This window comes from Littorina saxatilis, linkage group LG11, assembly GCF_037325665.1.
Source record: "Littorina saxatilis isolate snail1 linkage group LG11, US_GU_Lsax_2.0, whole genome shotgun sequence".
Taxonomy (NCBI): domain Eukaryota; kingdom Metazoa; phylum Mollusca; class Gastropoda; order Littorinimorpha; family Littorinidae; genus Littorina; species Littorina saxatilis.
This window is the reverse complement of record NC_090255.1, coordinates 40037451-40050281: the sequence shown is the minus strand read 5'-3', so window position 1 is coordinate 40050281 and position 12831 is coordinate 40037451. Positions and strand designations below refer to the sequence as shown.

General features: G+C 46.3%; 1 protein-coding gene across 1 annotated transcript; it reads right to left on the bottom strand.

Annotated features, from left to right (window-relative positions):
* Nucleotides 1-1367: 1367 nt before the first annotated feature.
* On the bottom strand, nucleotides 1368-12575 carry LOC138980444 (uncharacterized). The gene is made up of 2 exons (XM_070353324.1): nucleotides 3773-12575; nucleotides 1368-2790 (listed from the first exon to the last, which is right to left on the bottom strand). Exon 1 carries the CDS (start codon nucleotides 9349-9351, stop codon nucleotides 4342-4344), a length of 5010 nt encoding a protein of 1669 aa, XP_070209425.1. The 5' UTR covers nucleotides 9352-12575; the 3' UTR covers nucleotides 1368-2790; nucleotides 3773-4341.
* Nucleotides 12576-12831: the final 256 nt, after the last annotated feature.

Genomic DNA, 12831 nt, shown 5'->3' with positions numbered 1-12831 from the left:
TGCATTAAATGCTGCGATAAAAAAATAAAATAAACACCAACACTGTGGGATAATGTATGCCTACTGTGACATTGGACAGGTCATAAGTATAAGTTACAGCTCCGTCCATCCATGGTATCGCCTGATATTTTGTCGAGACTGGGTCAATGAATATGATGACGTCACTCGAGGCTCTCTCGGAGCCTCGAGTGACGTCATTATATTCTTTCACCCCGTCGAGACATATCTGGGGATATCATGCCCAGGAACTTTCATGTGAAATTTCATAAAGATCGGTCCAGTAGTTTACTCTGAATCGCTCTACACACACACACACGCACACACACGCACACACACACACACACACACACACACACACACACACACACACACACACACACACACACACACATACACCACGACCCTCGTCTCGATTCCCCCTCTATGTTAAAACATTTAGTCAAAACTTGACTAAATGTAAAAAGCTGCTGAGGAGATTTTCCTTCAAAAGCGTTTAACTAATGAAAACAGAGCGAACACGTGTGTACTAAAAGAACAAGCTAGCGAAGAGATACATGTCTTTAAAAAAAAACATTATTACAGCGGCTTTTGAAATGTTTCTCATGTAAATATAACGAAAACCTTAGTCTTCAGAAAAAGCTATCGGGGGAAAAAGGTCCTTAAAATCGTCTAATAAATAATTTTTGACACACGTACTTGTTCCAAACATAGCAATAACCTTCGTGTGTTCAGCCAAAGCTAACAAAGAGATGTATCTAATAAAAACAATAAAAAGAATTTTTAAAAAAACTACGAAAATACATTTGATACACATGTATGTATTTGACGCAAACTGAGCAAAAACATTTGCCTACGAAAACAGAGGAGAAATCTCTTCAAAAACGATTAAAAACGACTTTTGATACGTATATTTAATGCAAATTTAGCGGAACTGTTTGTATACCTACATGTACAGAAAAGGGTGGACAAGATTTGTTTGTTTGTTTGTTTGCTTAACGCCCAGCCGACCACGAAGGGCCATATCAGGGCGGTGCTGCTTTGACATTTAACGTGTGCCACACACAAGACAGAAGTCGCAGCACAGGCTTCATGTCTCACCCAGTCACATTATTCTGACACCGGAACAACCAGTCCTAGCATTAACCCCATAATAGCAGACGCCAGGCGGAGCAGCCACTAGATTGCCAATGTTAAAGTTTTAGGTATGACACGGCCGGGGTTCGAACCCACGACCTCCAGATCACGGGGCGGACGCCTTACTGTAACTCCCCTAAGTTTTGGGAGAGGTATAGGAATACCTTTTAACGTACAAAACACTCAGACACAGTCAACCACTCTTACTCTAATCACTGACTCCACAACCAGGCAACATTCAAACCAAAGTTTATTATTTACACACACGACAACACCGCATTCACATTCACATCCAATCACAATCGCTCAAAATCAAAGATAGATGAAGAAGGTAGAATTATCTTAAAGTTTAACAAAACAAATTGGCTATAAGAATTTATAACTTGATACTAAAAGAACTGTAAATATCCCTAAATATTACCACCTACCACCTTAATTCCCTGATCCCGAAAAGTCAAGAAGTCTCTTTATAAATCTATCTCAACTCAAAATCCGCTTATCTTCACCTACAGTAATCAATTAACCCTGTTATTTATTAACTAACTATTATTTCTAACTTACATTTACACTAATACCTCGTGATAGGGACTACCTACGTTTATTGCTACACTGCCTTCAACCTTGATGCATACGATCAACGCCAAACGCAGCTACACATGAAACCAGTAGGCCCAGCCACCAATAATACTAATTAACTTAACTTTAAATAACAAGACTCTCAATTATCTTCCACTTATTTCAACACAATAAATGGTACGAACATTAATTCATCAATAACACATTCACATTAATTCACCACGTAACAACCTTACTTCATAGCAACAAATTACAATATCACTACATAATTTTCTCTTCGCGCGTAATGATCATGACGTTTCACAACCAAGTCCAGTTCACATCTCGCCGATCCACAAAAATCAACGTCGCTCAAAACAAACATAAAAAAAATAAAGACACTCCAGATTAGTCCCGTTGAATCTTCCACTTATTTCAACACAATAAATGGTACGAACATTAATTCATCAATAACACATTCACATTAATTCACCACGTAACAACCTTACTTCATAACAACAAATTACCATATCACTACATACTTTTCTCTTCGTGCGTAATGATCATGACGTTTCACAACCAAGTCCAGTTCACATCTCGCCGATCCACAAAATCAACGTTGCTCAAAGAAAAAAACAAAGACACTCCAGATTAGTCCCGTTGAAATGTAATAACCAGGCCTGGTACCCAATTTTCTAACCTAATATTTAATTAATAATCAATTTCTACCTGGTTTCTTCTAACACTTGCACAATCTTTATGTCTTTAATATGTTTAAATTCACTTATAGGTCACAATGCTTAGTGAAGCCACAGCTGCATAACTCGAGGCACACAGATGCCATAAGATATTCTTGTGCACAGAGTGCTCGTGGCAATAGCATGCCAGCACTTTCCACCACTTTACTCACTGACGGTGGGCCACCTCACCTCCACAGCTCACACTTGCGACACACCGGTGGTCACACACTCCACCAACAACACGCCTTCCTCCCGGGTAACGAGTCGGAAGCATCTTTCTCCCGGAAACTCATGCTGTCTCCTGTGTCGTTCGTCTCTCCTGGCTTGGACTCGCCCACAGCCACGCTTCTATGCTTGAACGCTGTTGTAGGAACAAAGCCAAGTATAACTACTTGTTCCCCAACAATACTTCAATTACTCATTAATTACCATAATTAACTACTTAATTAACCACCCTGGCCATCTCGTCAAAGTTACCATTTAACTTTAACCACAACATCATTATCAAAATACCAGAGTCCCAACATGACCAATTATGTAATAATTCTTACAATTTTCACTCCCTTAAATACCTAATTATAGTCTTTACTTTTATACAATTTTAAAGACACCATATCAATATAAATGTACAAAGTATTTACAACTCCCATTTCACAAAGTCAATCCAACATGGCTGCCCCCATAATCAACAATTCCTATTTCATTATTTGACCCAACCATTTACAAGCAGCCCCTTCACAAACAACGCCACTTCTCTTACCCCTTATGAATTTAAGTCATATTACATAGTGGCACCTCGTTCTTTCCTCTTTCTCTAACCGTGATGACGTCACATATTTACAACCAACCCCCCGTCTTCTGTCTTGACAGTGAACTCCCGTTTAAAACCTCCCGTACCTCGTCTCCAAATTTCCGCACTAACAACTACTACACGACTATTCTCTGGAATTAACGCTCTCTACCTTAAATACACCCTCCATAAAAATAAATCCTTCCCACACATAAGTTCACTCGCAGCAACTGCTGACACCTCTTTTCTTCTCTCCACCAGCCTACTCGCTCTCCCCACTTCTTGTGCTTGAGCCATTTCAGCACAGGTCCTTTGTGCCAAGGGGACTCCATTTATCTTCAAATTTAGATTCCCTCTCTCGTCCTTCCTACTTCTTGCACAATGAAAAACTGTCCACCCCCTTTCCCTTTTCTACCCCCGACACCCTACACATAAAATGACAACAACCAAGGAAACTAAAAAACTAAAACTCTCTCATACACAAACACTACCGAACCAACAAATTTTGACCCTGAGCACGGAAGGAGAGAAAAACTACAGAATTTCAACACACCTTGCCGTTCGAGGACTGACCACCCGTAGAACCCTTGAAGCCACACCAAGACAGCTGGAACACAACTTGTCTCCGGGGTCGAATAAAACATCAACACGCCGGTCGGCCGGATAGAGCATTCACATCAACCATCCGTTCTCTTCACAGTTTTACACAGCAGTGACCTTCGAGCCTGTGACTCGTTCACGCATCACGCAACCCCACGTGCGTGAATACACTCCCGCGATTGGCTGTCCATAGCCACGGACACACACCGAGTCACTGTATAGGCACCCATCTGAGCCAAAACCGCACGAAACCCAGCTCATGCACGAATTACAAATAATTCATGGCTGGACTTGGGCAGAGTTTGTGACAAACCCCCCACCCAAGTACAAAACACCCTGTATTGAACCAAAAATCACACACCTCTGACCAATGCCAGGAATCCTAAAACGTGTAATCCAACCACAACTCCCCCTGAACTAAAACACTACCCAACTCTACTGACATCCATGGACTTGCAAAAAAAAATGATCCAGCCCACCAAAATCAGTCCATTTTGATGGTTCAATGCTTCCCACATCTGGTTACTCTTCCGAGCGACTGAGCAAGTCGGCCCCCACGTTGTCTCTTCCAGGAATCGCCTGGATGGTATACATGTAGGGTTGCAGAGCCAACGCCCACCGCATCAACCTCTTGTTAGTCGCCTTCAAACCCTCCAGGTACTCTAAGGGTTTGTGGTCGGACTGAATGCAGAAAGGTTTTCCGTAGAGGTACGGGCCAAACTTCCGCACCCCCCACACCACCGCCAAGCACTCGCGCTCGATGGTACTGTAGTTACGCTCCGCTGGCAGCAACTTTTTGCTCGCACAGGCCACCATCTGCATCCCGTTCCCCTGGTCTTGGAGTAGCATCGCCCCCAACCCAACACCGGATGCATCTGTGCGAAGAGTGAAAGGCACGGAGAAATCCGGCAGCTTGCACACCGGCTCTGTGGATAACTTCACTTTCAGCGTATCAAGGGCCACCTGCATAGGCTTCGTCCATATGACCTTGTTGGGCTGTGACTTCTTGGTTGCGTCTGTCAGCGGAAGTGCAATGTCAGCAAAACCCGGCACAAATCGACGGTAGAATCCGGCTAGTCCTAGGAAGGATCGGATCTGCCGCTTTGTTGTTGGCCTGGGCATCTTCGCTATCTTGTCCATCTTCCCTTCCTCGGGTTGAATCATTCCATTTCCCACCATGTGTCCCAGGTACTCCAGGCGTTTAAACCCCAAGTAACACTTGGATGGTCGAGCTGACAACGATGCTTCCTGCAGCCGCTGGAATAAAGCTCTGAGACACTCCAAATGACGCTCCACGGTTTCAGTTGCCACCAATATGTCGTCAATGAAATTGTCGATCTCGATCATGTCGAGAGGGCTCAACAGACTCCTCATCATCCTTGAAAAGATGGCTCCTGACGTCTTCAACCCAAACGGCATCACCGTCCACTGGTAACACCCCTGCGGTGTTGTGAATGCGGTCTTGGGCTTGTCTTCTGCCGCCATAGGGATCTGCCAGTATCCCTTTGCCAGATCTATCTTGGATAGATATTTCGCCTTGCTGAGCTTGGCGAACATGGCCTCCATGTTTGGCATAGGTTCGGCGTCAAACTCCACTATCTTGTTCAAACGGCGGTAGTCGGAGCAGAACCTCTTTTTTCCGTCTTTCTTCTCCACGATCACGATTGGAGAGCTGTATGGGGACACCGACGGTTCAATGACCCCCATCTTCAACATCGCGTCGACTTCTTTGGCGATAATGTCCCGCGTCGTGAATGGCAAGGGGAACTGACGGACCCTAACTGGTTCGTCATGCGCCAACCGCATGCTACACTCTGCCAGCGAAGTCCTCCGTGGCAGATCAGTGATGACATCCTTGTTGTCCTTGAGGATTTCCTTGATCCCTATATGCAGTTCTGGCGTCTCTGGATCCAAGTGCACATCCTCGATCGTTTCCTCTGACGTCAGGGGTATCAACGGAATGTCTTCGTGAGATGACTGCACTGTTTCCCACTCCTCCCCTTCATCCACCACACACACCGTTGCTATCGCTGCCGGCCGCTCCACATACTTCTTCAGCATGTTGGCGTGGAACAATTTCTGCTTGGGCCCTATCCTGATGCGGTAGTCACACTCGCCCACTCTTTCCTCCACGACGTAGGGTCCTCGCCAAGCCATCTCCAACTTGTTTTTCTTGAGAGGCAGGAGTAGAAGAGCGCGATCTCCAGCCTCGAAGGTCCGGCGTTTGGCCCCACGGTCGTAGTGCTTCTTCTGGCGCACGGCTTCCTCACACAGATGTTCCCTGGCAACTTTGCATGTTTCTTCTATTCGGTCCCGGAGATTCAACACGTACTCGGACGCGGTCTGCGCTTCCTTCCCGTCTTCTCCTTCTTTTGTCCAGAGATCCCTCAAGATGGCCATAGGTCCCCTCACTGTACGGCCGTACAGCAACTCGAATGGGGAGAACCCAGTACTTTCCTGCGGAACCTCCCTGTATGCGAACAAGACACCTGGGATAAACCGATCCCATGTCTTGGGGTCCTCCACACACAATTTCTTGATCATGGCTTTCAATGTGCCATTAAACCTTTCAACCAAGCCGTTGCATTGCGCATGGTACGGCGTAGTGGTTCGTCCCTTGACGGCGAGCAACCGGTGAACTTCTCGCATGACGGCCCCGGTGAACTGTCCACCCTGGTCCGACAGGACCTCCTTGGGTATTCCCAACCTCGTCCACATTGTCCACAGCGCTTCAGCCACCTTCTCTGCCTCGATGGACTTAAGTGCCACAGCCTCGGGGTAGCGCGTCGCATAGTCCACCATCACCAGGATGAATCTCGCCCCACTGTCAGCTGCCGGCTTGATCGGCCCCACCAAATCCACCGCCACCTTCTCAAATGGAACATTGGGCAGAGGCATTTGCCCAAGCGGCACTTTGGCAACTCGTCCCTTCGGCGTGACTTTTTGGCATCGGTCGCAGGACTGACAGTATCGTCGCACGTCTTCGCACAGGCCTGGCCAATAAAAATCTGCCCATAGACGTTCGCGGGTCTTCTTGGTGCCCAGATGTCCTGCCATGGGTGTGTCGTGGGCGAACTTGAGTAGTCCTTTCCTCAAGGATCTGGGAACGCATATTTGTGAACACTCCAATTTCTTCTCCCGATAAACCCTCTTGAGTATCCCACGAGACATCTTGAACTCCACCATGCCCTTTCCTGCTTGTATCTGTTTCCCTTCCTTCGCCAGTCGTTTTGCGCGCACTAGTGTTTCATCTTCCTGTTGCAAGACTTTCAGCTGATCCGGAGTCACTTGCAGCCCTTCAATCTGCACCACCACCACCGGTTTCACCGGCCGTGTACCTGCTTCAGCCTGTGCTCTGGTTGTCACTGCCGCACACAACGCCCGTCTGGGATACATCGATACTTCCACCCAGTCTCCGCTCGTAAGCTGGGCCAGGTTTCCCAGAAAAATGTCAGGCCTGATGTTGTCGTTCACGATGGCAAGAATCCTCTCACAGATGTACGGCGATTCTACGTCAACCCATGCTAAGGGATACGTCTTTGTGCAGTCTAAGTCGGCAAACTCTACGTGCACTGTCCCGTTGGTGTAATCTTCAGGCCTAACAAATGCAGCCTTTACCATGGTCTTGTCTGCCCCTGAATCACGTAGACTGATTGCGTCTCTCCCGTTAACCTTGCACCTTCCCATCGGCCGAAATGGAATTTTCTCGCAGTCTTGGCACAACGGCTCTGACGGCTCGGAAGATCTCGTCTGGTCATCTTGCTCGGTCGTCATGCAGGCGTTCGCGGTACACTCCCTGGCAATGTGTCCCGTCTTCTTGCACCTATGACATATCACCCGATTGTTGTATTCCCGATTCCAGTTCGTCTTTTTGTTCCTGCTGCCCTCTACTGGCCTCACTTGGCCCTCTGACTGCTCTGCCTGTTCCTCCGATCCCCCTCCGGTCTTGGTACCCCCGTTGCTTGTAGTCTTCTCCTTTTTCTTTTCCTCCTCGTCCATTTGGCCCCCGATGTTACGTTTTGCGTTGAACAATCTGGCGTCCCGTTTTGATTCCAAGTGAGTGAACGCTAACACCGCCGCTTCCTTGGCTGTAGCTGGCTTTTTATCGCTGACGTACTGGAACAGCTCACCCCGGAAATTTGACATCAACTGTTCTCTCAGGATCAGGTCATACAGCCGGTCATAGTCTCCCGCACACTGTGACATCGCTATCCATTGATCCAACAGGGTCTGCAGCCGACGACTAAACTGTACAAAGTTCTCGTCCCCTTGCTTTGTGATGTTTCTGAATTCCCGGCGATAGTGTTCTGGAGTATGATGGAACTCTTCTAACAGCGCAACCTTGAGCATATCGTAGTCGCTGGCATCCTCGGGAGTCATCCGTAGATATGCTCTCTCTGCGCGACCCTTCAATTGGTCTGCTAATCGACCTGCCCATGTCGCCCTGCTCCACCTGTGTGTTGTCGCTGTTCGCTCGAAGTGGAGGAGGTAGTCGTCAATGTTGACAGAGTCATCACAGAAGGACATCTTTACCCGGTATTTGTCAAAACTCGGTTCTCTCTCAGTCCCCCCTGTGCGCAGAGCTAACTCCTCTTTCCACCTCGCCTCACTTGCTTGCAGTTCCTCTTCCCGTATGCGACGCTCCTCCTGGCGTCGCTCTGCCTCATCTCTGCGCCGGACTTCTTCCTCTTGTCGTCGTGCTTCTTCTTTCCTTTCTTGGAACTCCCGTTCCTCTCTCCTTTGGGCCGCCTCATCCTTGCGTCGGGCTTCTTCTTCCTTGCGTCGAGCTTCTTCTTTCTTTTCCTGAAGTTCACGTTCTTCTTTACGTCGGGCTTCTTCTTCCTTGCGTCGAGCTTCTTCTTCCTTGCGTCGAGCTTCTTCTTCCTTGCGTCGAGCTTCTTCTTTCTTTTCCTGAAGTTCACGTTCCTCTTTACGTCGGGCTTCTTCTTCCTGGCGTCTGGCCTCTATCTCTTCCCTACGCTGGGCTGCTTCTGCTTGGCGTCGAGCTTCTTCTTTCTTCTCCTGAAGTTCTCGTTCCTCTTTGCGTTGTCGCCGCTCTTCCTTCCGCAACTTCGCCTGCGCCACTCTCTCCTCGACGATGGCCGCCTCCCTGCGCACTTGGGCCATCACAAACTGGGCCAACGTCGCCCCTTGCAAACCCAAGCTTTCACCCTGACTACGGAACCGTGCTAACTCCCTGTCTACCGACTCATCGTCAAACCCATTAGAACCTTGGACCATGATCGGCGACACTCCCCTTACAGCTTGACCCTCACCGTACCCCATCGCCAAACGCTGCGCCCCAACAGACCTCGTCCCCAACACTCCTGGCGTCCCCAAAGACCTCTCCACCCTCGGCGTAGAAACCGCACCCGGCATACCACCCGTAGCCAACAACGTCGCACCACCACTTGGTACAGTGAACCGAGGAGGGGTTACCACTAGGGATGCAGCCGCAGACGTCGCTGGAACCTTCTCCTCCATCCTAGCCGCCCGCCTCAACTGACGCTCATCCCGATCTGAATTCGACATCTCCTTGACAAACCAACCTCACCTTGACCCCAATTCCAAAATTGATCGCCCACAACAAACACGGACAGAATAATACAAAGCAACAACCACAATAGAACTTACCCAAACAGCTAGCTGACAACCTTGGTAGAGTGAGATCCGAGTGATCAGTTCGGACCCCAGGTGTGCTCAAACTCACTCGTTCTCTCTCCTTCCTCTACCGGGTCAAAATAGCCACCCAGGCTTAAAGCCTTTAAGTCGCCCGCCAACCGCCCACGCTAGTCCTCATTCATACCCTTTCACAACTGATTCACACGAGTCACGGCCCTTACTTCCCGATGCTATCTAAACCCTTCCTAATCCCCGAAATGAAACTCCTATCCCACCGCTGCCACCATTGTAACTCCCCTAAGTTTTGGGAGAGGTATAGGAATACCTTTTAACGTACAAAACACTCAGACACAGTCAACCACTCTTACTCTAATCACTGACTCCACAACCAGGCAACATTCAAACCAAAGTTTATTATTTACACACACGACAACACCGCATTCACATTCACATCCAATCACAATCGCTCAAAATCAAAGATAGATGAAGAAGGTAGAATTATCTTAAAGTTTAACAAAACAAATTGGCTATAAGAATTTATAACTTGATACTAAAAGAACTGTAAATATCCCTAAATATTACCACCTACCACCTTAATTCCCTGATCCCGAAAAGTCAAGAAGTCTCTTTATAAATCTATCTCAACTCAAAATCCGCTTATCTTCACCTACAGTAATCAATTAACCCTGTTATTTATTAACTAACTATTATTTCTAACTTACATTTACACTAATACCTCGTGATAGGGACTACCTACGTTTATTGCTACACTGCCTTCAACCTTGATGCATACGATCAACGCCAAACGCAGCTACACATGAAACCAGTAGGCCCAGCCACCAATAATACTAATTAACTTAACTTTAAATAACAAGACTCTCAATTATCTTCCACTTATTTCAACACAATAAATGGTACGAACATTAATTCATCAATAACACATTCACATTAATTCACCACGTAACAACCTTACTTCATAGCAACAAATTACAATATCACTACATAATTTTCTCTTCGCGCGTAATGATCATGACGTTTCACAACCAAGTCCAGTTCACATCTCGCCGATCCACAAAAATCAACGTCGCTCAAAACAGACATAAAAAAAATAAAGACACTCCAGATTAGTCCCGTTGAATCTTCCACTTATTTCAACACAATAAATGGTACGAACATTAATTCATCAATAACACATTCACATTAATTCACCACGTAACAACCTTACTTCATAACAACAAATTACCATATCACTACATACTTTTCTCTTCGTGCGTAATGATCATGACGTTTCACAACCAAGTCCAGTTCACATCTCGCCGATCCACAAAATCAACGTTGCTCAAAGAAAAAAACAAAGACACTCCAGATTAGTCCCGTTGAAATGTAATAACCAGGCCTGGTACCCAATTTTCTAACCTAATATTTAATTAATAATCAATTTCTACCTGGTTTCTTCTAACACTTGCACAATCTTTATGTCTTTAATATGTTTAAATTCACTTATAGGTCACAATGCTTAGTGAAGCCACAGCTGCATAACTCGAGGCACACAGATGCCATAAGATATTCTTGTGCACAGAGTGCTCGTGGCAATAGCATGCCAGCACTTTCCACCACTTTACTCACTGACGGTGGGCCACCTCACCTCCACAGCTCACACTTGCGACACACCGGTGGTCAAACACTCCACCAACAACACGCCTTCCTCCCGGGTAACGAGTCGGAAGCATCTTTCTCCCGGAAACTCATGCTGTCTCCTGTGTCGTTCGTCTCTCCTGGCTTGGACTCGCCCACAGCCACGCTTCTATGCTTGAACGCTGTTGTAGGAACAAAGCCAAGTATAACTACTTGTTCCCCAACAATACTTCAATTACTCATTAATTACCATAATTAACTACTTAATTAACCACCCTGGCCATCTCGTCAAAGTTACCATTTAACTTTAACCACAACATCATTATCAAAATACCAGAGTCCCAACATGACCAATTATGTAATAATTCTTACAATTTTCACTCCCTTAAATACCTAATTATAGTCTTTACTTTTATACAATTTTAAAGACACCATATCAATATAAATGTACAAAGTATTTACAACTCCCATTTCACAAAGTCAATCCAACATGGCTGCCCCCATAATCAACAATTCCTATTTCATTATTTGACCCAACCATTTACAAGCAGCCCCTTCACAAACAACGCCACTTCTCTTACCCCTTATGAATTTAAGTCATATTACATAGTGGCACCTCGTTCTTTCCTCTTTCTCTAACCGTGATAACGTCACATATTTACAACCAACCCCCCGTCTTCTGTCTTGACAGTGAACTCCCGTTTAAAACCTCCCGTACCTCGTCTCCAAATTTCCGCACTAACAACTACTACACGACTATTCTCTGGAATTAACGCTCTCTACCTTAAATTCACCCTCCATAAAATAAATCCTTCCCACACATAAGTTCACTCGCAGCAACTGCTGACACTCTTTTCTTCTCTCCACCAGCCTACTCGCTCTCCCCACTTCTTGTGCTTGATCCATTTCAGCACAGGTCCTTTGTGCCAAGGGGACTCCATTTATCTTCAAATTTAGATTCCCTCTCTCGTCCTTCCTACTTCATGCACAATGAAACACTGTCCACCCCCTTTCCCTTTTCTACCCCCGACACCCTACACATAAAATGACAACAACCAAGGAAACTAAAAAACTAAAACTCTCTCATACACAAACACTACCGAACCAACAAATTTTGACCCTGAGCACGGAAGGAGAGAAAAACTACAGAATTTCAACACACCTTGCCGTTCGAGGACTGACCACCCGTAGAACCCTTGAAGCCACACCAAGACAGCTGGAACACAACTTGTCTCCGGGGTCGAATAAAACATCAACACGCCGGTCGGCCGGATAGAGCATTCACATCAACCATCCGTTCTCTTCACAGTTTTACACAGCAGTGACCTTCGAGCCTGTGACTCGTTCACGCATCACGCAACCCCACGTGCGTGAATACACTCCCGCGATTGGCTGTCCATAGCCACGGACACACACCGAGTCACTGTATAGGCACCCATCTGAGCCAAAACCGCACGAAACCCAACTCATGCACGAATTACAAATAATTCATGGCTGGACTTGGGCATAGTTTGTGACACTTACCACTAGGCCAACCGTGCCGGTAGGGTGGACAAGAGATACGTCCTTGATTGAAAGCTTCTTATAAATGACCTTTGATCCATGTAGGTGATACAGACATAGCAGAACACTTTCTACACAGACAATGCTAGCCAAGAGTCCAGGGTTCGTACAGGTCATGGAAAACCTGGAAAGTCATGGAATTTGATTTTTAATTTTCCAGGCCTGGAAAGTCATGGAATTTCAATTCAAGTC